This window comes from Rhineura floridana, chromosome 6 (genome assembly GCF_030035675.1).
Source record: "Rhineura floridana isolate rRhiFlo1 chromosome 6, rRhiFlo1.hap2, whole genome shotgun sequence".
Lineage (NCBI taxonomy): Eukaryota > Metazoa > Chordata > Lepidosauria > Squamata > Rhineuridae > Rhineura > Rhineura floridana.
The window spans coordinates 79,003,735-79,030,797 of record NC_084485.1 but is presented as its reverse complement, the minus strand read 5'-3'; the positions used below and the strand labels follow the sequence as shown (position 1 = coordinate 79,030,797).

Genomic DNA, 27,063 nt, shown 5'->3' with positions numbered 1-27,063 from the left:
GGTCGCCATAAGTCGTAATTGACTTGAAGGCACATAACAACGAATGGGCACTAGGGATTATGCCAAAGGCTCTAAGTCAGGGATAGGGGAACTTTTTTCTGCTCAAGGGCTATCTTCCCTTCTGGGCAAGCTTCCATAAGTGACATGCCAGAGGTGGGCAGGGCCAGAGGCAAAAGTGGGCAGAGCAAAGCATATAAAGTTTACCTTTGTATAATTGGCTAGTTTCTACACACACTCACACACACCCCTCTGTCCTCCATCCAGGCCAGCAAGAGCCCAGATCAGAGTTCAAGAACACAATCCAGTCTGGCAAACACACTCAAGGAGGATGTAAAGAAGGCTCGTAAGAGGCGTGGCAGGGGGAAGATGGTGTGGCCAAGGGCCAAAGGGAGAGGCCTGTATTTAGCTCCGGGTGTGAGGGTCCCCACCCCTGCTCTCACTCTTACATGCAGTCATCATTAAGCTTCAGTTTTCTAGACCTGTAAACATTCAGATTGAGTCAGGCTAATAATCCTTTCCTGCCCAAATGTGCAAAAGTCTGATAAATGAGTTCCTGAACATTGTGCCCATCAAGTAGTTAGAGGCCATCGCTAATGGAAAGCAAATGATTTTCTCCTATATATTATAGTGATTCCATAGATACCTCTCAGTTTATTGGTCCTCGATCCTCTCTAGTTTTTCTCTCATTTTCAGAGGCCAAGGGTTGAGAGAGAAATATTAATTATGAAGTCTTTTTTTAAAATCTCAAGTATTCCTCCAATTAGATAGAACAGCAGTGATGGCTACTGGCCACTAGAGGCCACCCTAGTCTTTATAAATAGAGTCAGAATGACAAAAATTGCAGGTAACTCTGCTGGTCTATTAGGGAAGGGAAACCCTAACCGGAACGAAAACTATGGGAAGAAACACACTCGGTGTTCTGCTGGTTCCACTGCATCTCCACCTCTCTCTCTTCTGAAAGCGCTAGTCAAACCCCGCCCCGTTTTACTGTAAAACCTGGTGGCAGCAACTTGAGCGCATTTTTTAAATATTCAGCTTCAAAGAGATTTTGCAACTGATTGGCAGAGCAACCTGTGCCTCCTCCAGGTGTAGCTAATGGAAACGCTTTGATCTGACCACTGTCGTGTTTACAGACTTTCACAAAGTAGTGAGCATCCAGACATTCATTCCTCATCTCACACCCCAGTTAGACAGGCTTTTGTGGCAGTTGTTCTTAATTGTAGGACTATGGGATGGGCATTCTCTCCCAAAACTGTATTCTTGCTTGCTTTGTTCTGGAGCGTACCTGTACCTGGGACTGCCTTCAAGTCCATTCTGACTTATGGCGACCCTATGAATAGGGTTTTCATGGTAAACGGTATTCAGAGGTGGTTTACCATTGCCTTCCTCTGAGGCTGAGAGGCAGTGACTGGCCCAAGGTCACCCAGGGAGCTTCATGGCTGCGTGGGGATTCAAACCCTGGTCTCCCAGGTTGTAGTCCAACACTCTAACCACTATGCCACACTGGCTCTCTTGTTCTGGAGCACACACTTTATATGCATAAGATCCCAGGTTTAGCGGCATCACTAGCTGGGTGCAGGGAGTGCGGACCGCACCAGGGTGACACCATGAGGGGGGCTGTCACCTAGAGTAGGGTTGCCATATTGCCCGGTTAGCCTGGTTTTACCCGGATTCTTTTCATGCCACCCAGCACCCATTTAACCGCTTAGCTGGCCCGGATTCTCAGCTTTAATTTTTAAAAAAAATAAGTTTCTAGGTGGTCCGGTTCTCAAGATATACATAAAAACATCAGGCCCACCCCCCCATTAAATCTTTTTTTAAACTACTGTATAGCACTTCGTAGCTTTAACCCCGCCCATTCAGGATTGCAGCCAATCAGTGACGTGTTTGGTTGACCTGTGGCAGTGTCTGCAAAACCTCATTGCAAGGCCAGAAAATGGTGGTTTCCCCCCCCCCGTTTATCTGAAAATCTCATAAATTGGGTAAGTATATACATTTCAGTTTTTTCCCCTCTTGTGTGTAGGAGTCAGATCCTGGGCAGTGTTTTGAAAACCTTCCCAATACTTGCTTTTGTGGGGGTAAAAGCATTGCTAATCCCATATGTCCAGAGTAAATCCCATTGAATTCAATAGGATTTACTTTTGAGTAGACATGGTTATGAATGTGCTGAAAATCAATGGGACTTTGGAGTGAATGTAAGAAAGAATTGTGTTTGTGTTCTCTTTCTCTTCTCCCCCCCCCCAGTCCTATTTTAAAGCAAGTAGGCAGGGCTTACTTAGGTATTACAGTTTTTATTCTGCAGGAAACTAATACTGATTTTTTAAAAACTAATACTGATTTTTCTGCAATGACCAACTGGTTTGACAATAAACTATTATATGGGCTGTATGTATTTATACATCTGCAGTGTGTGTGTGTAGTCTTTCCAACAACCCTGTGAGGTAGGGTTGGAAACCAAGGCAGCTCACAACAAGAAATAAAGCCATTTAAAATCCAATAACCATAAAAACAAGTATAAACAGTTGCAAAACAGCATAAAGTGGCATGATTCAGAATTTTGGGTTGTATGAATGCAGTTGCTTATCAACGTTCTGTCCCTGTTTGAGTAAGTTCTACTGAATATACTGGGACTTGCTTCTGAATAAATAAACCTAGGATTGCACTATAAATATCTTTACAGTTTGTGTAAATAATAAATATATTTGATAGTCATGCTTATATAAATATTTCTTCATTTATCCTATTTTTGGTTTTTGGTTAGGAATCCTGGCTGGTTGTGAGATGCTTAGTTTTCTGCCTTACTCATAGGAATCTTGTTGTGGTTGGTATGGTATTACATTTAGGAAAGTGTTAGTGCCTTTTGTGTTGTTGTTTTCCTGTTTGCATTTCACTTATCTTTAACCTCACTCCGTTACAGCCATAGAAGCAACAGCAGCATATGCAAGATAATTAACTCCCATTAGTGATAAGAGCAAGAACTTATAATTATTATTTTAATTAAAACAAGAGGCTTATCAGTACTTTGAAGAGGACCAGATATTTATTTTCTTTCTGAGCCCAGGACTGGGTCTTTCATAATGCCCGGTGGGGGGGAGGGAGCAGGAGAGTAGTCGATAAGACAGACATCCTGGCATTGGTAATCTAATTAGTAAGGTATGTGTGGGGTTGTTGCACACTTCCAGGCCCAGTTTCATTTTGAGTATGGAGGTGGAAACTGTGTAGATGTGGTTGATCAAAGGGAGAAGAAAGTATAAATTAATTAATTAAGAAATTTTGAGTTAAGCAAAGCTCTGCTTTTATAAAACCTAAGAAACATACAGATACTTTGAATGTCTGAGTGCCTGCACCAGTGGAATACTGAAGGAACTTGTAAAACTTGCTGCAACAGTATTTAGAACTGAGCATGTGGCGTGAAAGACTCCTTTTCCTAACATTTTGCCTTGTTTTTCTCCACCCACCACATCTCTGAAATATATCGTATATGTAATGGTTAACCGTACTGCTGCCCTGACTTACTTTATGTTTGTTGCTATTTTGTGTTTTTATTATGTTTTTATATTGATTGTACATTTTTATTGTTTTTATTATATTTGTAAGCTGTCCTGAGCGCTGTTTTTAACAGCAGAAGGGCAGGATATAAATCCTCTTAATCAATCAATCAACATTCCATAGTGTTGGAAACTAGAGTCTAGGCATTTAAGGCTGAAAATGTTTTTTTTTTTAAAAAAGATTTCTCACATCTTTCCCCAGTTTTTCGTGGTAATTCCTAGGCACAAAAACAAAACAACTGGATAATCCAAATATTAATATGCAAATATTTGCATAATTTGCAAATTAGCCTACCCAGATTTGTGGAACTGGAATATGGCAACCCTAACCCAGAGCTGCCCCACCCCTAGGCACCCTAGGTCTGGTATGGGAGGAGGTCCATGGGGGGTGACACCATGAGTTACCACACCAGGTGACACCAACCCTAGTGACACCACTGCCCAGGTTCAGTTCTATCATCTCCAGTTAAAAGAGTCATGGACAGAGTAATCTAAAACCCCAATGTGCCATGTTGGAGGAGGTTTGGTTGGGTCTACCACTGGTAGTACCCCTGCTGTCGCTAGCCAGTTCAACCCCCTGAAACAGGTCATTTGAAGGGTGGAAGTGAGACTAGGTTGGCACAGGATCCACAGGAATTTGCTCCCACTGGAGATGGTGATGAGCAGTAACTCAGGCTGTGTACATGCAGTTTTTCTGGCTCTAGTGCATCTCCAGTTCTGTTTTTTGAAACTGGGTGCACATGACTTTAGCTATGCTCAGCCCCTTTTCCCTCCAAAAGTGGAAGTCTGAGCTCTCATGTGTTTTTCCTCCAAGCCAGCTTTACGGCAGCTTGAAAACTGTTAGGTCAATCAATCAACTGCAAGGTGTGTACAATTGGAACGCTTTGCTTGGGGTAGTCCTAACTCTCTGACATCAGCAGGGTGGCATGTATTCCCATGTCCTACCTGCAGGTTTGGAACATTTTATTTCTAGTGCTCTATTTCTACTCACCTCCACTCTCCGCTTAACTGCCAAAAGAAATTGGCAGAGCAGCCACTTAGCAATCCACCTGCATGAAATTCTTAATGTTACAAGGGTGGATGGAATGGGTTGCTCACAATTAAAGACAAACACAGGATTTGTTAGCTCCTGTGAAATAGGCCGCCCTGGGCTCCTGCTGGGAGGAAGGGCAGGATATAAATCAAATAATAAATAAATAAATAGTCTGGCAAGTGATGACCCAGTCTTATATTTATTTGACAAGATTTTTGACAGGACACAAAAGGAAAGAAGTTTAGAATAGCAATATTCTAAACAGCCTCTCCCCAATCTAGGGAAAGAGGAGCCAGACTGGAAAGAGAAAGGTATGCCAGCTCATAGTACAATCCTAACTATGTCTATTCTAAAGTAAATGGCAATACTGGCAAGGGGAAGTGGAGCTTTTGGTATATCAGAAGTGTCAGCTTTGAGGGGGTGAAAGCTGGGCCATAAATTCATTAGCCGGCAGCTGGCTGGGTTGTAAATCTGCCAAGGCCAAGAAGATAAGGAGGAAGAGACGAGGGAAGATCAGAGGAGTCTTTCCAAGTGCACCTACCGAGTCAGTGTCCAAGAAGCCAAGTCAAGGGGGAATTCCAGCTCCAGTTAGCCAAGAGATCAGTCTAAGCATCTGGGTTCTGGAATCTGGGTCTAGCATGGACATCACAACTGACATTCTAGTCAGCAGCCCACTGAACTCAAGAACTGCCTTTTAAATCCCACTCCCTAAGACAGGTGCAGGTAATCAGCCCTCCGGCTCCCAAGAGCTTGCAGTCTTCAACGGCCAGACCGGCGGCATTGTTGCATTACTCGCTGGTGTCTTCGCTCCACAGGGGGGAGAGGAGCCTCCTGTTCACTCTCTGAATCCGACTGAGGGGCTTCAGCTGTGTCCTGAACACTCTCCAGCTGAGGCAGAGTTGGAGCTGCGTCCTCGGAGATTCCGCTTGTTCCTTCTCCTGGGTCTGCTGCTGGTGCCCTCTGGTCTTCCTCCTCGTCCTCCTCTGAGGACTCATCCAAAGAGGGCATGACAAGAAGTCCAGTAAACACCAAGGTTAAAAATATAAACCTATGCGGAGGTGCAAACGGTGGGAGCACAATCACAATATCCTGGGCAGAGGCTGGGTGGGAGAATAAGCCAGGTAATGTGCCTTGGGCTATAAACATCCTGCCTCTTCTCCACCTACTGGTGTGTACGTGGAGCAGATACACATCAAATGATAAAGATGTGTACAGTTGTGTACAGATTCATTATGAAACATAGCGAAGCCGTTATGTCTTCTTAAGCCAGTAATGTGCATGCAAATTCAGACAGCTTTAAAAGAGGATTCAACAAATTCATGGAGGATAAGGGTATAAGTGGCTACTAGCCACAATAGCTGTGTTCCATCTTGAAGTAGTCCTCTGAATACCAGTTGCTGGAAATCGCAGACTGGGTGACCACTGTTGAACTAAAGTTCTGCTTGAGGATTCCCATGGGCATCTGGTTGGCCACTCTGAGAACGGGATGCTGAACTAGATTGCTGTTTGGTCTGCCTCAACAGGCTCTTATGTACTTTCTCTACACTTGAGAAACTCAGATGAATTTTACATCTGAAGTTTAATGCCAGATTCCAACTGTAAGATCATAGAAGATACAGCTAAGGTCCTTGCTGTAGCCATAAAAAGCAGATCACAATTACTAAATGAAAAATTCTTTCTGAGTCAAAAACTCTGTATTTTTAACTGTTTCTGATTGTTCTTGGATTTTGTTATACTCCCATTTAAAAGGCACCACTTGCGTGCACGTATGTGGGGGGGGGGGAAGGTTGTCTCCCTCCTTCTTGCTTATCTTGATATAACCCTTCACTGTATTTGACATTCACAGTCTGCAAACGAAATAGGCTGAACTTGAATATTAATTATGGGAAGTGTAATGTAATGGCTCATTCAAAAATCTGCATAGCTTTGTTTTGATTGTTGGAGTCTGGAATTCGTCAGAATTGTCTGTCTTCCAGCAGCTCAGACAGAGCGAGGATTTTTATGCTAGCTCAGCTGGATAAGTGACCCGTTTTTTTATACGGATTAACAGGCAAACATCCTCCTGTCTACATTCATCATTTTCTTATCTATACAGCTAAAGAGATTTGTCAAAGTAACAGCAATTGAGATAACCTAGGTGAGGTAAGACTTTCCTTTTTTTATTCACGGAACTAAGGGGGAAGAAAATATAAATAGCGTATCTTTTTTTTTATTGCAAAAAGCTGACATGGAAAATAGCATTCTAAAGATTAAACGGATGAGAGATTTCTGATTGAAAGAGATAAGACTGGGACTATTTTTCTTGATCTACTTTTTTTTTTCTTTTTGACGAATCTGCTCATTCTCTCTGCTACTAGCTATTTCGACGCTGTGAACTAAAGCCGTTCTTACACTTCTGGGCAGATAAGAGATAAGGGCTGTCTAGCGTGTGACGTTAGTTTGCTGGAAAGATTAACTCCTTTGTAACTGGTTAAAGAAATAAGCTGCTCTCTGTTTGGGACATTGAAAATTGAAGGAGTTTTGTTCCTTTGGTTTTAAGAATGACAATTAAGAAGATCATGGATGTACAAGAAGGGACTTTATCTCTAGACATGTTTCAGAAAATAATGAATGGGATTAACTCAATAAAACAAGAACTGAGAAATAATAGACAAGCGTGGAGAATTGAATTTAACGAAATGAGACAGGAGCTGAAAGAAACTCAGGATTCTATGAGAAAGGAGAATAAAGATAGATCTGGAAAACAAAAAAAGGATGGAAGAGAAATTAAAGGCAAGGTTCAAACTATGGAGATTGGCTTAATTATGGACATGAAAAAAGATTTGGATTTTCTGGCTGTGATGGATCCTGGAGACAAATATTATAGTTTGGAATTCAGCGCTGTCCTTGAAGGAATTGAAGAGATTGGAGATAAAGATATTATCGGTTCAAGAAAATTCTTGGACTGGAAGGATTTGATGGAACTTGAAATGGAGAAAGTTAACAGAATTAATCCCTGTTTTGTGTCAATGGAAAAACCTTCAAGAGATGTACTAGTGTATCATGTGGAAAAGAGGAACAGAGATGCGGCTTTGCAACAACACTTCAGTGATACGTTTGGATTTGATGGTAAGAAAACATCTGTGATGGAGGAAATTCCTATCAGACTTTTATTATATGACTATGACAGCAAGATTTTTGGGTGCGTAAAGATGGAAGATGGAAGATGGACCCAATATGGATAATGACAGAAGAGCGATTTAAAATTACTGGACTTAGTAGATTTGATGAGTTGGATTAATTGGCATGTTTATTTAGAAAAAAAATTGATTGACATATATCTCAAGGATTGGAAACTTCTCTTTGACTTTTTGTGGAAGATTAAAATGATATGATGTTAATGAGATTTGAAACCAACTAAGATAACCGTTGGAGGAAGGTGATTTTATAATCTATTAAGAGATAGGTTTGTTATATATTATAGATTTATAGCTGAACTATGACAAATCGGAAGTCAATATTCTTTCTTTTTTATATATATATATTTTTTTCTTTCTTTTTGTATTGTACTAGTTATTGATTTGTGTTGTTTTCTTTTGTATTGTTTTGGTTTTGAAAATTGGAATAAAAATTAATTGAAAAAAAAAAAATCTGCTCTCAGCATTGCCTAGTTCCTATATGCTTTAACTCTGAGTCACAGGCATAAAACAAACTATTCATTACCTCAGTGCAAACAAGACCATGAGGACTGGATTCAACTGCTTTACACTGGGTGAGTAGGAAATTGCTAAGGGAAGAAATCCAATGTTAGAAAGGGGAAATAGCTCAGAGGCAGAGCAAATGCACTTCATGTAGAAGGTTGTAGACCGAGGCTGCATGCATGCCATACATTTAAAGTACCTTCAGAGCATATACCCCCAAAGAATCCTGGGAACTGTAGTTTATCCCCTACAGAGCTACAGTTCCCAGCACCTCTAACAAACTACAGTTTCCAGGATTCTTTAGGGGTTTAGAGAATGTGATTTACATGTGTTTGAAATGCATGGTGTGTACTGTGTAAACACGCAGCCTCAATCTCTGGTATCTCCAGTTAAAAGGATCAGGTAGTACCGGTTTCTGTCTGAGACCCTGCAGAGCTGGTGCTAGTTAGATGAGCAAATAGTCTGATTTGGTTTAAGGTAGTTTCCTACGTAGGCAAATAAAAGTGAGCAACCCATATGACAGCAATCGACATGCCAGCCCCAATGAGCGTTGCAGAGAGGAATAACAAAAATTTTAAAAGGAACTCTTATAAAAGATTGTATAATTTAACACTTTAAAATCTGATACAGAAGATTTTGTAACTGAATGATTATTATATCTTTATAATATGTTTGCTCCAATTGGAACTCGTCATAACATATTATAGGAATGTATGCTGTGTCCAGTCCTCCACACTGAGCTTGTGGGGGGGAGTACACTCACCCAATCCATTCTGATCCCTGCAAGCCACTTACACCTTAAGATGCCCTTACTTTAGCCTCTGCCAGATCTTTAACAGTGGCAGAAGGAAATCATGATGGGACTAGTGTAGGGGCCATACTGTTCATCATACAACCCTATAAAAAATGTTCTGTCATACCATTTGAGAAACTACCTCCAGTTGCCAAGAGTGCAGGAGGAATCCTTTTGCATTTGGGACAAACCAGCATGGCTCATTTTCATGTAGTGCCTATTAGGATTGGTGTGTGCTGGAGCTTTCAACACAATAAACTGCTATGAGGACCATTTAGCTGAAGCCTTCAGCACACATTGTTTTCCACTGAAGTAGCAAACTCTGATATTTTGTAATTATGATTATTATTGTTGAGGAAGGAAGAGACAGAACCAAGCCTATTCCAGAACAACCAAACAATGGTAGAGGAAATCTATTTCAGCAAAGAAGTCTCATCATTTTAATGATGAATGCATGCAAATTTGTAAGGAAGAACTTTCTGCTTTAGATATCTTTTTGCTTGACTCCCCAGTATTTGCTGCCTCAGAATCAATACAGGGCTGTGTATCCCAATAAACAGCTACTTTTAACATCATTTTGTTTCAATATTTATCCTAGGATTTGTCATTTGTCTTGGATTTGTTGTCTTCCACAACGATGAAAAAGGTAGAAATTATTTTATCTTCTGGGGGATGGGGAGTGAAGGCAAGTGGTGATAAGTCAATTTACAGGAGCTGAGATGCATTTTATGCCAACTCATTTTCTCTTCAGTGAAAGCCTCTTTTTCATCATGTTGTCCCTTTTCGAAATTCATCCATGACCATTACAGCTTTTACATAATTAAAAAGAAGCATCTATAGAGTTCAGCTTGGGATGCTAGTTGTCCCTGCCTGCACTGCATGGAGCTCACTTAAACCTAGGGAGACATCCTAACCATGTTACTGTGAAGTAAACCCCTCTGAGTTTGATAAAACATTGCCTTATATATGTGAGTAGGATTGTGGCTTTAGGCTGTAATCCTGTGCACAGTTATCCAGGAGCAAACCCCAGTGACACTTGCGTTCTAGAAACTAAGCATACAATTGTGTTGCAGATATTAGATGAGACATTCATCCTCCAAGTCGTATCTTGCACACTTGGTGAGGAAATGGGATGAGTCTTGGGACTTCACATCACGCTGCAACTGTGGGTGTCAGTGCAAACTAGGACAGACATGAAATTACTCAGAAAAGGTTTTTGAGCTCCTTCTCAACTATTATAGCTCTCACCTGCAGAATATTTGGCAAAATGCCCTCCCCAATTTTGTCATCTGTGAATTTTGGGTATAATTATGGATTCATTTTTTAAATATTGTTTAATAGTATTTTAATGTTGTTGAAGAGAGCAATGTGCTTGGCCCCTACTAACTCCAGGTCTCCTATCTTAGCTCACTGAATCTGTCATCTGTTTCTTTATGAAATTTTATATACCACTTAATCAAAAGATCTCTAAGTGGCATATAATGTGATAATAATAATATACGGATAAAAATCAACAGAATTTAAAAACAAGTATACATGACTGAATTATGTGTCCGCTGTCCAGATAAGCTACCAACATGAACTAACAACAAAGATATTTTTGATATTTTTTTAATAGATAAATATTTTTTGAGCTGCCCTTGAACTGTTGGAGAATTTTACTCCTCCCCTGGAGAGCATTCAACAAAATCCACCCTCCCCCCCCAAGAAAAATCACTGCTGACAAATAGCATGAAGAATTATACCCCCCCGACAACAACAACAACCAAAAAAGAAGCCTCTGTGATTGACACTCCATTATCACGGAGAATTCTTTGTTCAGCAGCTTCCCTTTTCACCACTGTCAATTTTGTATAATACATGTACTTAAGTAATGCACTATATGAAAATAGTCTTGATGCAATTGCCTGTATGATTGCATCAAGATTGCTTAAAAAAAACCACCAGGGTTTTATGAATATTCACTAATAGCCAAAAAAAACCTTGCGGTTTAAGAACATACCTATAGTCCACAGATATTTCTATCAAACTTTAAAAAGCAGGAAAATTGGGCAGCTATAGTGAATGCACCAGGGGAGCAGGAGACCTGACCTCCTCTCTGAGATACTGGACTGCCGTACAAATTTGTCAAAATGCAAACACAATTTGGGCTGGTCTTTCACAGTCCAATCCACTTGCTGTGTAGCTTGGAAGAATTGGGTAACATGTGCCTCTGAGCATATGGTGAGTGGTGGCAACACCTGCCATCTCCAAAGATAATTATATTTTTGTATGTTTGTTGGTGTTCTTCTTACTTTGCTTCTTTCCTGTGTTACTAATGTTTCTACAGAGAATCTAAACTAGAAAATTTTATTTCCCTCATTATTCATCCTAGAAATCTGTGTCAAATTAATTTTCATTAATTTCAAAGCCTTTTTATTGGTCAATGTCATATGATAGTGAAGACAGCCTTTTGTGTTTCAAATTGGAGGTTATGTTCTATTTCTGTTTTGGGTGCATTAATAGTTGAATCTGAAACTGCAGTTTGATGTAAAAGCAGACTGATTACAATACATTGCTACTTCAGCAATGACTCTTAGCTGTTGGAAAAAAGAGGATGCATGTTTTCAGCCTGCTATGTTTAAACCACTTCATTTAAGGCAAGGTGCGCATGGTCAATTAAAAACATAGAGCACACCTAGAATTTTGCTAGAATATATTTCACCTCCCACTGTTTTATCTTGTGCAAATTGAGACACTCCTGAGGTCCACTGGAGACTATTCTGCAGAAGTCAAAGCCATTACACTAGGGCCCCGCTTTACAGTGATTCGCTTTACAGCGATTCGCTAATACAGCGGTCTCAATTAGATGCAATTAGACTAAAGCCCCACTCATACGGTGCTTGTTGCGCTTTTACAGCGGTTTTTGGGCATCATGCACCATTCTATTCAATGGGTTCTGCTTTACAGCAGTTTTCGCTTTACAGCGGGGGTCCGGAACGTAACCTGCCATATGAGTAGGGCCCTACTGTATTCCACCATTATGTTTGGAGTATTTTGTGTAAATTTTGCAAAGTGTTGCTGTGCTTCACATATTCACAGAAATAGAAACAAAACAAAATTATTTCCTATAGGAAACTTCACTAAAATTGCAAAGTAAATCAGACACATTTAAAGTGACCATCTGACCTATATCAACTGTCTTAATAGTGTTGCTTCCTCCCTGCTAAAACGAGATCAGCACAGCACATGACTTGTTTCTATTATTTGGGCTGATTGAAGGTGTTGCCACCACTCACCATATGCTCAGAGGCACATGTTACTAAATTCTTCCAAGCTACACAGCAAGTGCATTGTGTTTGCAGTTTGCATCGTGGCTGTATAATGTACTGGTAATGTATAACTGGGGGAGAAGGGGCTACTATGCTGCAGGAACTGACAGCTGTGGTAAACTGTCCATGCACTATGCTCTGTTCCAAACTGAGAATCAAAACAAAAGGATGAAGAATTCCTAAAGCACAGGTTCCGCTTCAGAAATAAAATCAGGTAACTTGGAACTGCAAGGTCCAAACAGAAATTCAGATGGGAAGAATTAATGCAGGCATCATTCACCTCCTTAGTTGAAGCCCATGGACCCATTAATTCCTTTTTCCTCTGAGTAATCCCCAGTGTCTACTGAGGCGGATCCCATCCACATATGCACTAGGAAGGGCTTTCATATTTACCTGTCTTGCTCATTGGGACTCACAGTAAGAATTGCTTCTTCTTTGTAGGGACAGCCCCACAACAACAGCTATCTGACGTATATTGGAATTTCCTGGACTATACAGGTATATTTCTGCATCATGCGCATGATCCTGGAGAAAGTGAAAGTGGTGCCTGTCACTGTATAGATGCCAACACAGTAATTACACCGGTTATGAATCAGCATAGAAAATATATACAACCACATACAAGTGACTTCATGGCACAGTGCAGGTAGCCATTGATTAGTAGAACGTTAGCGTGCATTTGATTGTCACAAAACCAGTTGCCCAAAGTAAAATCATTGGCTAAGCAACACTTGGAACTAAGTATTATTAACTGTAACAAAACCTGAACAGGATCACCAGTTTTGTAGCTAATTCCCCGGCCTAAAGGGTAGCTGCTGTTGACTTTCCAGATGTTTAAGGACAAGTAAGTACACCTGGGAACCACCACTTGGAGTAATCTGGGACTGACCTGAAGCTAAGTACTACCGTTCTACTCTAACACAGGAGCCTTTTCTTGGCCTCCACCCCCCATTCTCACATTGGCAGGCACTCTGTATGGCGCAGGGGGCAGGGGGCTCAACACTATGTAGATACATGACTGCTAATGCAATAGCACATTAAGCACAGGCAGGCATGATCCACCATTGTAATTAGCCTATGCTGGGTGCAGCTGGCCAGTCTGACTTAATTGCCACTATGTGATGCTGTGACCCCCTCAACTGCTACTCAATGATGGTGGTCACCTTCCTTCTGCTCCATCCGTATTTTTTAATCAAGCCGGTACAAAATGGAGAGAGTTTGAAAATATTTCATAGCTAGCTGATGATTGTTCCCTTTCTGAAGTTTTTTTGGCTGAAAGTCATTGCACTAGGTATTATTGCCTATATATTTGTGGCTTAAATATTTGCTGGTTGTGTACACCTTCCTTATATCAACCAGCTCTTCTCTGCTTAACGATTCTGGGTGAAGAAGGGCATAGTCTCATGAAAACTGGATTTTTGCCACTGAAATACCCTTTTTCATTTTACTAGGTTTGTTTCCTGTGGTTGTTGATCGTGGTTTTCATGACAATAGCACAGCCAAAGACTGTGGCTCTAATTTTATTTCTAATAATGATTCCAGCTGTGACTGTAAAGAAGGCTACCGGAAAATGACATCTTTGGAAACCAATCAGACCAGTTGTGAGAGTAAGTATATTAATTCTAAGATCCTTAAACTTTAACCAATTGTGACAGTATGTGTATTAAATCTCAGATTTTCTTGAGCTAAAGTGTAAGAAATGGAAATCAATTCAGCCATAGCTAATTTTGCAATCAATGGAATCATCCTGTTACTGCTACCATGTGCTTTCTGTCAATACTCAACTGGGTTTTTAGCCAACCTAACCAGGTAGAAAACATTCCCTTAAATCAATGAAATCCTGATTCTATGGTTGGAAAGATGGGAAGGGTGTCAGGAATAGCAGCCGAAGTTCCTTAGGTGCAGAAACTTAACAGAAGATTGTAGCAACACACAGTTGGGGGAGGGCTTCTTCACCCATGACATTCTTCTATTGGGTATATAGGCGAAAACCTTGAAATAATTATGTAAGGTTGATATCTATGAAAAATACAGTAGAGTTTAATCATTTATTTCTGCAGAAGATTTACATATTGAGATTTGAATCCAGATTGCATTCCGTCTTGCACAGAGGTATGAAAGGTATATGAAGGGGTTGTTTTAGCCTCTGTTCACAGATATGCTTTTCTTGCACATTAATGATTGAGGCTGCAATCCTATACCCAATTACCTGGATGCAGGGATAGGGCAGAAATTTGATTCAGTTTGCATTTAAAGCCAAATCAATCAAATTCACACTTTCCAAAATAATAAGAGAACACAGCCATCCTTTACAATTTGCACTTATCCAAATTTTGTGATGCAGTTCTTCAACTAAATAATGATTACAAAAATGTGTATGTTAGGGGGGAAATGCATAAAAATGAATATGTTGGAGAAAATAACATACAAACATGCATTGTATTGGGTGAAATTGCGTACATTAGTCAAAACTGCATACAAAAATGTGTTTATTAGGAGAAATTTTCACTAAAATGCTAGTGAATTTTCTGCAAATTGCTTCAAAAATGTGGACAACTGAATTCAAGATTTAAGACTGGAAAAATGAGAAACTGAGAGAACTGAAATTGACAGATCCTTCCATCCCTAAGTGGAAGGGAGTCCCTTTGGCCTCAATGGCTCTTACTTCTTGAATAGACATGCCTAGCCTAGCATTGCACTGCACTAATTGAGTAAACCACAGTGAAGATAGTGGGATTTACTTTTAATATGTACATGACATCTGTAATTTAGCAATAGATTGGATACATACATTTTGTAATGAGCATTGGAAACAATAGACATTTTATTGACTATTTTTATATGGAAGCCCATGCTAAAAGCAGCAAGCATTCAGTATTGAGAAGCCTCAATTCATTTAGACTGATAGACTGAGGTGATGCTTTGCTTTAATACACTGCGAAACCTTCCTGTGGCTGTATGTGGGTGCTATTGTTTTGTTGTTGTTTATTGTTATATTTTATAGTGTGTTTTATTTGTTTTTGTTTTAACATTGTGTAAGTCGCTTGGGGACCTTCGGGTGTCAAGTGATTATGTGGGGCTGCCCTTGAGGTTGGTCTGAAAGCTGCAGCTGGTGCAAGATGCAGTGGCGAGACTTCTCACTGGGGCAGGGTATTGCCAACATGTCACCCCGCTGCTGAAAGAATTGCACTGGCTGCCCATTTGCTACCGGGCCAAGTTCAAGGTTTTAGTTTTGGTGTACAAAGCCCTATACAGCTTGGGACTCAGATACTTGAAAGACCGTCATTATTTATTTATTATTTAATTTGTATCCTGCCCTTCCTCCCAGCAGGAGCCCAGGGCGGCAAACAAAGTGCTAAAAACACTTTAAAACATCATAAAAACAGATCTTAAAATACATTAAAACAAAACAGTGTTAAAAACATTTTAAAAAAACTTTAAAAAAGGGTTAAAAACATTATTTAAAAATGTATTAAGCAATTCTAACACAGACGCAGACTTATCCCGTATATGCCCAGTCGATCACTGTACTCTGCAGGTGAGGGCCTCCTGCAGATACCATCTTATCAGGAGGTCCGTTCTGCACAACATAGGAAATAGACCTACCCCTAACTATTAGACAGGCACCATCTTTGTTATCTTTTCGGCGCCTATTGAAGACCTTTCTCTTTCAACAAGCCTTTTAAGTTGAGACCTTATCCCAGTCTGCTTCTGTGTTGGAATTGCTTTTTAATATGTTTTTAAACATTTTTTTAAAAAAACAATGTTTTTTAACCTTTTTTTTTTTTTAAATCTTCAACGCTTTTTAAAAAAATGTTTTCAAAGTTGTTTTGTTTTAATGTATTTTAATGTCTGTTATTATGTTGTTTTAAAGTGTTTTTAGTGCTTTTGTTTGCCGCCCTGGGCTCCTGCTGGAAGAAGGGAGGGATATAAATCAAATAATAAATAAATAAATAATCTAATAAATAATAATATACTTAGAAAAAACTAGAAAAACTACAACCAACATCCTTGAAATTCTGAATCAGAAAAAAAGATTATTTTTATTTATTTATTTTACTATTACATTTATATCCCACCTTTCCTCTGAGGACCTCAAGGTGGCATACAAACATGGTTCTCCCCCACCCAATTTTATTTTCACAACAACCCTGTGAAGTAAGTTAGGCTGAAAGACAGTTATCGTCCCAAGGTCACCCACTGAGCTTCATGGTTGAGCAGGGAGTTGAACCCTGGTCTCCCAGGTCCCAGTCCAACACATAACCTGTCAACTCCACAAATGAAGCAGTCAATCAAATCTTGCAATTTTACATGGACACCTTACATTGCATGTTAAGTTTTACATTATGTTTTCTTTTTCAGAAATTCCCTACTACCACTGCAAACGAGATATTGTAAGAGAAAATGACTGTGTAAGGATGTGTTTCAGTGCAACAAAACCAGAGGTAAGGGTATGAAATAACATAATTCTTGAATCAAGGTGTTCACATTTTTTGTATCTACGCATGGGGGAGAAATTTGATTCAGTTTGCATTTAAAGATGAACTTACCAAATTTGCACTTTCCGAAACAATACATGAACCAAAACATACGCATCCCTTGAAATTTGCACTTCTCCAAATTTTGCAATGCAGCTCTCCAGCCTAGTAACATCTACAAAAATGCATATGCTTCTGCATATTAGTGAAAATAACATACAAAAATGCATCGCATTAGAGAAAATGGCTTTGCAAAATTGTGCATGTCAGGGAAAATTGCCCACAAACATGTGCCTACTAGGAGAAATTTGCTTTAAAATGCTGATGGGTTCTCATGTGGACTTTTTGTGGAAGTGTGGAGAACTGAACTGAAGTTTGGAAAAATTAGAAACTGAGAGAAATGGAAATGGACAGACTGATCCGTTCCTTTTGGGATTGCAGAATGAGGTACAATTCAGCCAGAAGAGCCCTAGGCTCCTCCCTCCTTTGTTTTACTTCACACTGTTCATGTTTGTGTTAGTCAAAGCTTAAACTCAGGGATCAGGCCTCAGATAGATGTCTGAAGCTGAATATAAGCTTCTGAAATTTTGATATGCTTAATGTTATAGGGCTGGTATACCAACACTGACAAAGGAACTGGCAAAGTTTCTTCCTTGAAATGCAAATAGTAATTCTCTCCCCCTCCTCCTTACTTTTCACCCCTAAACCTTAGTAAATTTTGAATTAATAGCTTGTCTGTCTAAAAATACACTATGCCTAAAAATAACTTCATAAAGTCTGTCTTTTGACTTTATGTCAGAATGTCTTGGAAGAAGAAGAACTAAACATTAGTACTAAATGCAAAGTAGATGTTTTTACTGTTAGCTAATTCTCCCAGTCTACTGAAATTGGGAAGAATGCAGGGCAGGAGGAATTTGGGCAAGGAAAGTGCTGGGTTCATATTTTACTTACTACTTTAATTTATTGATAAAGTATGCCAGTCAAAGATGAGGATTTCAAAACATGAAGAAGTGCTTTCTTCCCCTTTACTGGGCACTTTTTTTTAAGGTGGGGGTGGGGTGGGGGTGGGGAGACATCGTTTGAACTGGGCTATTAGAACAATGAGAGTTGAGAGGAAACAGTTGTGGGTTCCTTTGAGGAACAGATTGTGGTCTCAGCTCTTCTTCAGAAAATGAAAACCCTGTCCTAGGCATGGGTGGGAGACAGTGCAGTGAAAGTGGATGGCGTCTGATGCGTCAGGAGAGGGGGGGGGAAGAAACCCCAAAGACGCCAAAAAGGATATTTGTAAAATGTTTCCAAAACAGTTTATTAAAATGACAATATAACGTGGCCGAAACGCGTTGGGCTTGTCATTTTAATAAACTGTTTTGGAAACATTTTACAAATATCCTTGGACATTTTCCTCAATAAAAAAAATCTTTGGCTACACTGCTTGAAATCCCTTCAGAAAAAAGTTATTTTTTTCCTTTGCCCCTGACAAAGGCCGAAATATAACGTGGCTGAAACGCGTTGGGCTTGTCATTTTAGTAAACTGTTTTGGAAACATTTTACAAATATCCTTTTTGGTGTCTTTGGGGTTTCTCCTCCCCCTTTTTTCCCCTCTCCATGGGTGGGAGACAACCTGCTTATGAATTCTGTGTGGGAAAGTGGAGCACTACAGTGACTTACAGGTGAAGGGAAAGTACTCTGTATGTGCTCAGAGGCACTTTTATACATATATTCCAGACCTCAGCCTGGTTTTGAAAACAGGCTTCTGGAGCACTTGCCTATAACAAGAAAGGGGTTTTGTGAAGAGTTGTTGGAATGAAACAGAGGGAAAAGAATATAGATTGATGTGTGGAAGGAAAGAGGGAAAAAAGAGGTGGGTCTTTCTCCTGGATAGGAGATAGGCATGCATGATGGCCTACTTCTTAGGTGCTCAGGAATGAAGGGAAAGCACTCTACATTTGCTCAGATGCATTGCTTTTATTGCCAATGAACTGTTATTTCTGCTTAAGAATTATCTGCCATGGATTCACTGACTCAGCACTACCTTGAATACAACCCAGTGCTTCTTACCTATCCATGCACAGGAGGTTCTGAGTGAATTTAATAGTGAGGCATATAGTATTCTTATAATTCTATTGCTTCATGGCCAAGGTGCTGATAGACTGAATATTTAACCCTGAGCAAATTACAGATTTTTGGAGACTGTCAAGAAAATCCAGTTACATCAAAAAATTTCTTAGCTAATTTTTGCATTACAAAGGCTGGATGGAGGGGAGATAGAAGGTTACTTGACTCACATGTTTTTAAACTATTGAATATATTTGTGTGTGTGTTCTGTGAATTCAAATATAACGTAAGCATAATATTAAAAGATAATATTTTAAAGAATATACCTGTATATCATTGCTACATTGCTTCTGAAGGACTGAATGAAAGAGTACCGGTTCTCTGGTCAATAGGAACCTTCCATTTAATGGAAGCTGCCTTATTACTGAGTTGGACCATTGGCCTATCTAGTTTAGTGTTGTCTATGTGACTGACAGCAGCTCTCCAGGTTTCAGACAGGGAATCCTTCCCAGCCCTTCCAGAGACTTCCGTGTGCAGAGCAGATGCTGTACCACTGAGCTACAGCCCTGCCCTGTAGGAGTTTTTTTTGGGGGGGGGATTGTCTGTAGGAGGTAAGTTTGGCTTGTCCAAGCTCGCCCAGTGTGCTTCATGAATCCTAAATAGTGATTTGAACTAATCCCTAATCCTGACTTAACCACTATCCCACTAGTTGGCCAAGCAAAAGTTTTTCTGTTCATGCCTGGGGCAATATTAGACCTTGTATGCAGCCCAGCCAGTGCCAATTTGAGCAACTATATACAGTAGGTGTTTCACTTTATATCCCAATCAGCTGATCTCTGCCAACAACACGATTCCTTTCTTCTCTTAGGATAACTTAAATCTTAACAACAGTTTCTACTGCTCGGTGGCGAGGTCCACTTTCCATCTGTTGGAAACCGTCTGTAATGGCAGCTTGACAACAGCTTCCTTGCAGGTGAGACTTCTCAAGAACTGAAGAGACATTTGACCACAGCTTCTCCTTCCTGAGAAGCCGCTGTGCTTTCCTGTTGCAATGCTGTGTGGTTTCCTGTTGTGTACTAGGGTCAGTGAAGGATAGATGGATTTATAACAATTTACTCAGATGAGGCTTCCAATGCTGTTTTCAGTGATAGAGAAATCTGCCTCATACTAGGTCTGATTATTTGGCCATCTAGTTCAGTATTGTTTAATTACAATTTAAAACAAATAAAAACATTCAATATAGAGTATTATATCAGGGATGGAGAACCTGTGGCTCTCCAGATGCTCTTGGACTAGAACTCCCATCTTCCCTGCCCATGGTCTATGGGCAGATGGGAGTTGTAGTCCAACAACAACTGCAGGACCACAGGTTCTCCATCCCTGTTGCTGTGGAAATTTATGAAGGATGGTATAAACCTATAAGGTTGCAGCCAACTCAGTTATACTCAGAGGAAACCCACTGAAATTAATACATCTAAGTCATGTCCATTAATTTTAATGGGTCTACTCTGAGTAGAACTATCATAGAAATGAGATATTTTTTTCAGTTTTTAAGTAGACAGTGTAGTTGATGTTATGATCATATATTTTGTAGATAGACAGGCAGATGGATATTTGCCTCTGCTCTAAGTTACCATATTTATGTATCTGTTCACACACATTGAGACAAAAATACAATGATGATGATTATGACCCAGTTGAAATTTACTGTGTGAATCATACATATGCTGAGAAAATGGATATGGGCTGCCTTCAAGTCGATCCCGACTTATGGCTACCCTATGAATAGGGTTTTCATGCTAAGCGGTATTCAGAGGGGGTTTGCCATTGCCTCCCTCTGAGGCTAGTCCTCCCAGCTGGCTAGGGCCTGCTCAGCTTGCCACAGCTGCACAAGCCAGCCCCTTCCTTGTCTGCAGCTGCCAGCTGGGGGGCAACTGGGCTCATTGGGACTATGCAGCTTGCCCACGGCTGCACAGGTGGCAGGACACGTAACCCCTGAGCCACTCCCTGTGGGGGTGATGTTTAGCTGGCCCTTGACGCCCAGGAGACATAAGCAGGGATTTGAACTCACAGACTCTGGACTCCCAGCCAGGCTCTCCTCCCCACTGTGCTATACCAGCCGTACATATGCTGAGAATGTCTCTCTTAATGAAACACTTGTGAAAAGCCAAGCAAGACTTTGAAGTGTTGTGAGATCTGTTTGGTTCTTATAATACTGCAGGACACAGTGGACTCCTTTGAAGAACTTGTTGTCAACATTTCCCTGCGGAGTATTGAAACAAAGGAGGAGCTTGTGTCAGTTGTGATATGGGGTCTGGAAGGACTAGGCTTAGCTGCAGTAGAAAAAGCTCTTGCATCTCCAAAGAAACAATCTCAGACTGTGGTTACTAACTCAGCAGGTAAGGAAAAGTAAAAGGGTGTTCATTTTATCTGAAGAAGAAGACTATATGTTTAGTTTGCCCATATTTTTTATACTGCTGAATTCCAGTGGATTTCTGTTGCATATCTCCTTTCCTTCCTCACACCTCTTCTCTTGCATTTCTGTTGTGATGCATATTGGAGATTGTTTACCATCTATATAAAGTTATTGGAAGGTGGGAAGGGATCATCTGGAGATTTGGAGAGAAATGTCATGTTGTAGGGATAGAAGAGAATCCTGTTCACTCTGCACTTTAAAGTGAACAGACCTAATTTGCCATTCACAAATTTATATGTGGATTGGAACACAATTAACAAATGGACTGAATTTAATGATCCATTTAAAAATGCATACTTTAAGGGGAAATTAGTATAAAATGGGTATTTCCAGACAGAGAAAAACTACGCACAATTAAATGCATCTTTTTTCAAAAAATTGCAGTAAACAGGCTGGAACAGGTTTATTATGGAATGCATGCAAAACTGACATGGATGGGAGTAAGCTGATCCATCCATCCCTAGTCATATATAGTGATGGATGGGTGAGCTCCCCTTGGCCAAATCAGGAATGAGTTGGGTTATGTATAAGGTTTCAGTGTTAGTGCTAGGAAAAACACATTTTCCAAGAGTTCTCCCCCAGCTCATAACATCAGCGTCAGTGTGCTCCTGCATGCATGTATTCCCCTCTGGGAACTGTAGGTTGAAGAATCTCCTGGAAACTACTGCTCCAAATAGACACACCCAGGAAAAAGAGATGGCTTTAAATGTGGACAGAGCATAAAAGATTCATAAATGTTTGCAAGAAATAATAAAGAGAAATGATTGATCTGAATAGAGAAGATACTCACCAAACAGAGGGCTGCTTTGTTGGGTGCATGTGGGCATCTGGTCACATCGTTCTCAGCAATCAGGAAGAGTTTCATTGATAGGAAGCAGGTGATATTAAAGAACTTTTGAGTGTGAGCCTGCAAAATAGCTGGCTTTGTCACTTGGCCTGCTTAACACTAACTTGCACATCCTCGTAATCTTATTTAACATTCCAACCTTGAAAAATAATTTGCTGGAGAAATAGAGCTCAACTCATAATATAGTTGATCATTACAATCTGGACTAATTCATATTTTCAGTGCATTTATATTGTGTGTGAATAATTTTATTCATGCATTTTGTACACCACCTGAAAATTCCTGGATGAAGAGAGTTTTCAAAATATTTTAAATGAAATTAAAAGAAAACATACCAAACCAGGCAATTACAGATGTTGGCAACATCATTAGTCATAACAGTTAATATCTTTATTAATTGTTAATTTTCATTATTATGAGCTCTGGGACCACTGACCTTGATTATATCAGTTGAGGCTATGGTAGACTGGATGAGAACTAGCAGATTGAGACTGGATCAGAACTAGCAGATTGGACTAGACAGAAGTGACAATGATTTTGTAGCTAATGTGGCCAAAGGGGTGGCAATTGCCTGTGCTGGGTGGGATCTTGTTTTTCTGTGAAAAAGTGGTTTGCATTCTCTAAAGATTTTTGGACCCATAGTTGATTCTGGATTGGCAAATGGTGGTTGTGGCCAAAAGCATTTTTCATGACCTTCAGAGTGCAGCAGTACTGGTCTTTAGGAGGAATTTTAAACAAATTCTTGTTTTAAACAGACCTTCCATTAATTTTGTAGCTGTATTGTTAGACCCTGCATATTATAGCATCACTTTATCCATTTTGTGGATTTTAACTGATGTTTTAAATTGGATTGTGTATAATTTTTTCATGTTTTTGTTTTTACAAAGTAAAACAGAATATAAATGCCACAATGATATAAATAAAATTCCGCTAAGAGAAAATGGTGTTTTCTCTGTGATGCTCTCAAAGTGATATTGAAAGCAGTCTGCTCTACCATAACAAACAAGTTAAAACTGCTTTATTTTATTGTGGCATAAATTGAGCATCTGGTCAAACTCATAGTTAGGCATCATGATATGTATCCAGGAACTCAAATCCTTTAACTCATTGTAGTGATTCAAACACGCATCATCAATGAAGAGGACATTTCAAAAAATGAAACACTCCACTTAGAAGCTCAAAGAGACCAAATGGCCATTGATCCCAGAGCACTGACTGACAAGACCACCCAAGGTTTGATGTCTACTCATTTCTCAGATAACCCTTGAAGAAGATAATGAATGGCAACTTCTCATGGCCCTTCTAATGCTCAGATAAGAACCTCCCATATTCTCTTCATACTCACCAAACTTTTTACTATCTTTAGGGTTTACTTTTGGCAAGTTTCATTGACTGTCAGCATGGCTTGTATTTCTCTGCAGTAACAAAGCACAACCTAATAATATGTCTTTGAGTTGAGGAGGTCTGGTCCTCAAGCAAAAGCCACTTAGGCTGCAATCCAGTACACATTTATCTAGGAGTATGTCCCAAGTGTTAAACTAGGACTGGGAGACCCAGGTTGAAATCCCAGTTCAGCCATGAAGCTTGCTGAGTGACTGGACCAGTCACTGTTTTTCAGCCTTTGCTACCTTCCAGTTTTGGAACGGTGGAATAAAAATGTAATACAATCTAATATATATTTTGGGAAAGGGGTTGTTTTCTATGCATTTGGTCACCTCTTAAGATATCATAACCAAATTTTGCATGATGGTTCCTGAGATCAAGGAGCAGGTTTTCATCAATGTTTAGATTCACTTGGATGCCATTTTGAATCAAGATGGTGGACTGAAGTTTTCAAAACTGCACTGATTTTAACCACTATTTTTTTTTAGTTTCTCAGAATTCCCAAGCAACTCCTGCTATGAGACTGCTAGTTAACAAATACATAAAATTGATACAGAATGAGAGCTGGCAGGACAACTTGAATATAGGACTCCCCACCTCCCTTGATGAGGTGTCACTGGGCAGATTGCAATGGAGCAGGCCTGCAAGAAGACCACCATCTAGGTAGACAAAGGGAGATGGGGACATTCTGTTTCCAGCCCATTCTGTCCACTGCTTGCAGTAGAGGAAGGGTATAGATTCATGTAGCATTGGATGTAGACTAGTTGCTGCTTATTGAGGCTAGGAAGGATTTTTTTTGCCAGACCTGCTAATTGGGTAAGGCACACTTGGGTGCCTTCTTCCCAGCTATATGAATGGGGTTACAAGAGCTATACACTTATGGTTGAATATATTCAACAGAGCTGGGTGATATGTTTGTGTCTTGCATCACAGCTTGGTGGAAAGTGATGTATTGGCTTGAGGCAGAGATCTGGTCTTTGATGAGGTGAACAAAAAGAGTAGTGGTGATGGTGGGGCTCCTTGAGAGGACTTGGGGCAAATATTGCACCCAACCCAATGGTGGAACAAGGAAGCAGTGGTGGGTGGTGGACTCTGGACTTGGTAGGCTGTGTGAGCCCTAATAATCATTCCCTTGCTGTTAAAGATGCAGGAAAGTGCAACAGTATAGGTGTATTAATTTATATTTGATGTGATAGTTTTGTTTCTGGAGAAAACATGGGGGAAAACTATGTGTGATTTCAACATTTTGTTACCACCCATTACTTCAGATAAGTATTTGAGAAGCTTTCCAATTAGGATTTATCTTTTTAAATAGAGCTGGAAAGAAATCCCAGATGCCTAAAAATTGAGTGCTTGATATTTTTCCATCCCCACATAAGGGTTTGAGGCTGATCTTCAGAGTCTTTCAGGTGGCATGGTAGAGCCATTATTGCCTATGGAACAGTCTCTCTCCAGCCCCTCCTGCTATGGCCTCAGAGGCTTTTTGGGTTTTTTGAAGCACTACATAAATCTGAAAAACTCATTTGACCAGAAACCATAGCAAGAAGGGGGAAAATACATCAGTGTGTGTACCACAGACAATGATGGATGTTCAAGTCTAAACAGCTAGCATAGCACCACAGTGCAAGAATCAAGAATTAGTAAGGCTTTTCAAAAAGGGAAATTGAAGACTGGGAACAGCCAAGTAGGTTTCCTTGGTAGGACTTGTCTCCTACAAATCCACAGAATCAGAGAGTTAACTGGATACCAGTACCGGACTGGAGGATGGGGATGGGGAGCGAATGAGTCCAGAGTTTGGATACACACTGTTTTGCAAGGAGGTCCTGATGTATGCTACACATGAAAGGGCCCTTGCTGAGAAAAGTGGTTCTATTATCAGCAATCAGCTCAGCATCAATTGATAATGGAATTAAAAGCATTCTTGCCCTGTTCTTTCCTTCTTATTAAGGCCATGCAATGAAAGTTGGGTGCAATTATGCAATAACTTAGTTCTTAATTACAATTTTAGTAGAACAGAATCTAACTCATTAAAAACACTGAATGCCTTCTGATAAATAATTCTAAGGTAGCTTATGCGTAAAAAAGAACAAAGTTAAAACAGGATTCAGAACAATAAAATTCAATAGCAAGAACAGTCAAAAGCAACAAGTCTCAGAGTAATTATATTATGGGAAGGAGGAGCCATTTCCAATTATCTACACATGGAAGATATAAAAGCTAAGATTTCACAATATGTTTCAATAGAGAGAGAAAAAGAGAAAAGTGACTCTTAGGACTTACAGATCTCTGGTATGCGATCTACCGAGAATGCACTTAGACCACCAACACTGAGTAGATCAGTATTTTAATCCACCTTATAGACAGAAGCAGAGGGTGGGAGGCACCCAAGCCCACCAAGTGAACTAGCAGAGTCAAGATTCAAACTGAAAGAGCTACTGCATGCAGGAGGAAGCGCTGTGGCAACAAAGGACAAAGCAAGCCCAGACTCACTCACTCCCCTCCCCAGTTCTGCAGTCTAAGATCCTAAGGAGCAAACAACTGCCAGACCTGGAGAGTCCAGTCGGCCCAACACCAACACTTGATCCTGCAACTGGGAGAGTCATGAAGGACAAACTACTACCAACAGCGGCAGCAGACACCACCCCCACCACCCCCTGCTTTTCTCTCTTGTTTCAAGACAAGTTGTTGCAGCGAAACACACACATACAGAGGCAGGCTGACATTTCTTCCCTCAGTTGTCTTCCCCCATCCACTCCGCCAATGCAAATAAAATAACATAAAAATAGTGTCACATTTATTATAGAAAGACAAGACCAGGAGTCACACTATGTCCAGTGTTTGTTTTCTGTCTTTCTCTCTCTTTCTCTCTGTTTCCAGCCACTCCCTACCCCCTGCTCCCTACAAATAGCCTTCAGGAAACCACTCTGAGCATGCTCAGAACCAAAGAATGATTTTGGTATAAGTTAAGGCTGTTCTTGTATCAGTCCTAATTCCTTCCTAATTTGCTATAGTAGCTGTATTAGATAGGCCTCATAACAACAAATGCAGTAGGAGCCTTCCTAGGAGAGCTGACAAGCAGGCAGACCAAGGGAAGGGCTTGCTTGCCATAGCTACACTTTTTGATTAGGATTGGTGGAATGGTACAGAGAGCTGATTGGCCAGAGAACAGTAGATTGACCAAAATATTTGCAGAGCTTCTCTGAGTTCAAATAGAAGTATAATGTGTGTGGAACAAGAAGAGTGTCTGGCTTTGAGATTGGGGGGAATTTTTTTAAAGAAAATTGCTTGACATTCTCATTGGGAAGAGAATTCTGAAAAATGCCCTTATGGAGGCCCTGAAGGGAAGCAGGGGCCAAACTGCATTAGCATCCTCCTGACATATCCTTCCTCCCAGGTTCAAATGACCAATGCTGCACAGTGCTTCATGTCCTCCTCCTTACCTTTGGTTGTCAGACCAAT

At 40.2% G+C, this 27,063-nt stretch overlaps 1 protein-coding gene across 1 annotated transcript in view; it reads left to right on the top strand.

Moving 5' to 3' along the window:
- The first annotated feature begins 828 nt into the window (after window positions 1–828).
- The window catches only part of LOC133386855 (adhesion G protein-coupled receptor E3-like), a 40,883-nt gene continuing 14,648 nt past the window's right edge, over window positions 829–27,063 (top strand). The window contains exons 1-8 of the mRNA XM_061630625.1: window positions 829–844; window positions 12,807–12,863; window positions 13,817–13,972; window positions 16,728–16,810; window positions 17,643–17,702; window positions 19,767–19,871; window positions 21,120–21,297; window positions 23,335–23,454. Coding sequence (XP_061486609.1) covers window positions 829–844; window positions 12,807–12,863; window positions 13,817–13,972; window positions 16,728–16,810; window positions 17,643–17,702; window positions 19,767–19,871; window positions 21,120–21,297; window positions 23,335–23,454 — 775 coding nt within the window. The remainder of the gene's footprint in view (window positions 845–12,806; window positions 12,864–13,816; window positions 13,973–16,727; window positions 16,811–17,642; window positions 17,703–19,766; window positions 19,872–21,119; window positions 21,298–23,334; window positions 23,455–27,063) is intronic.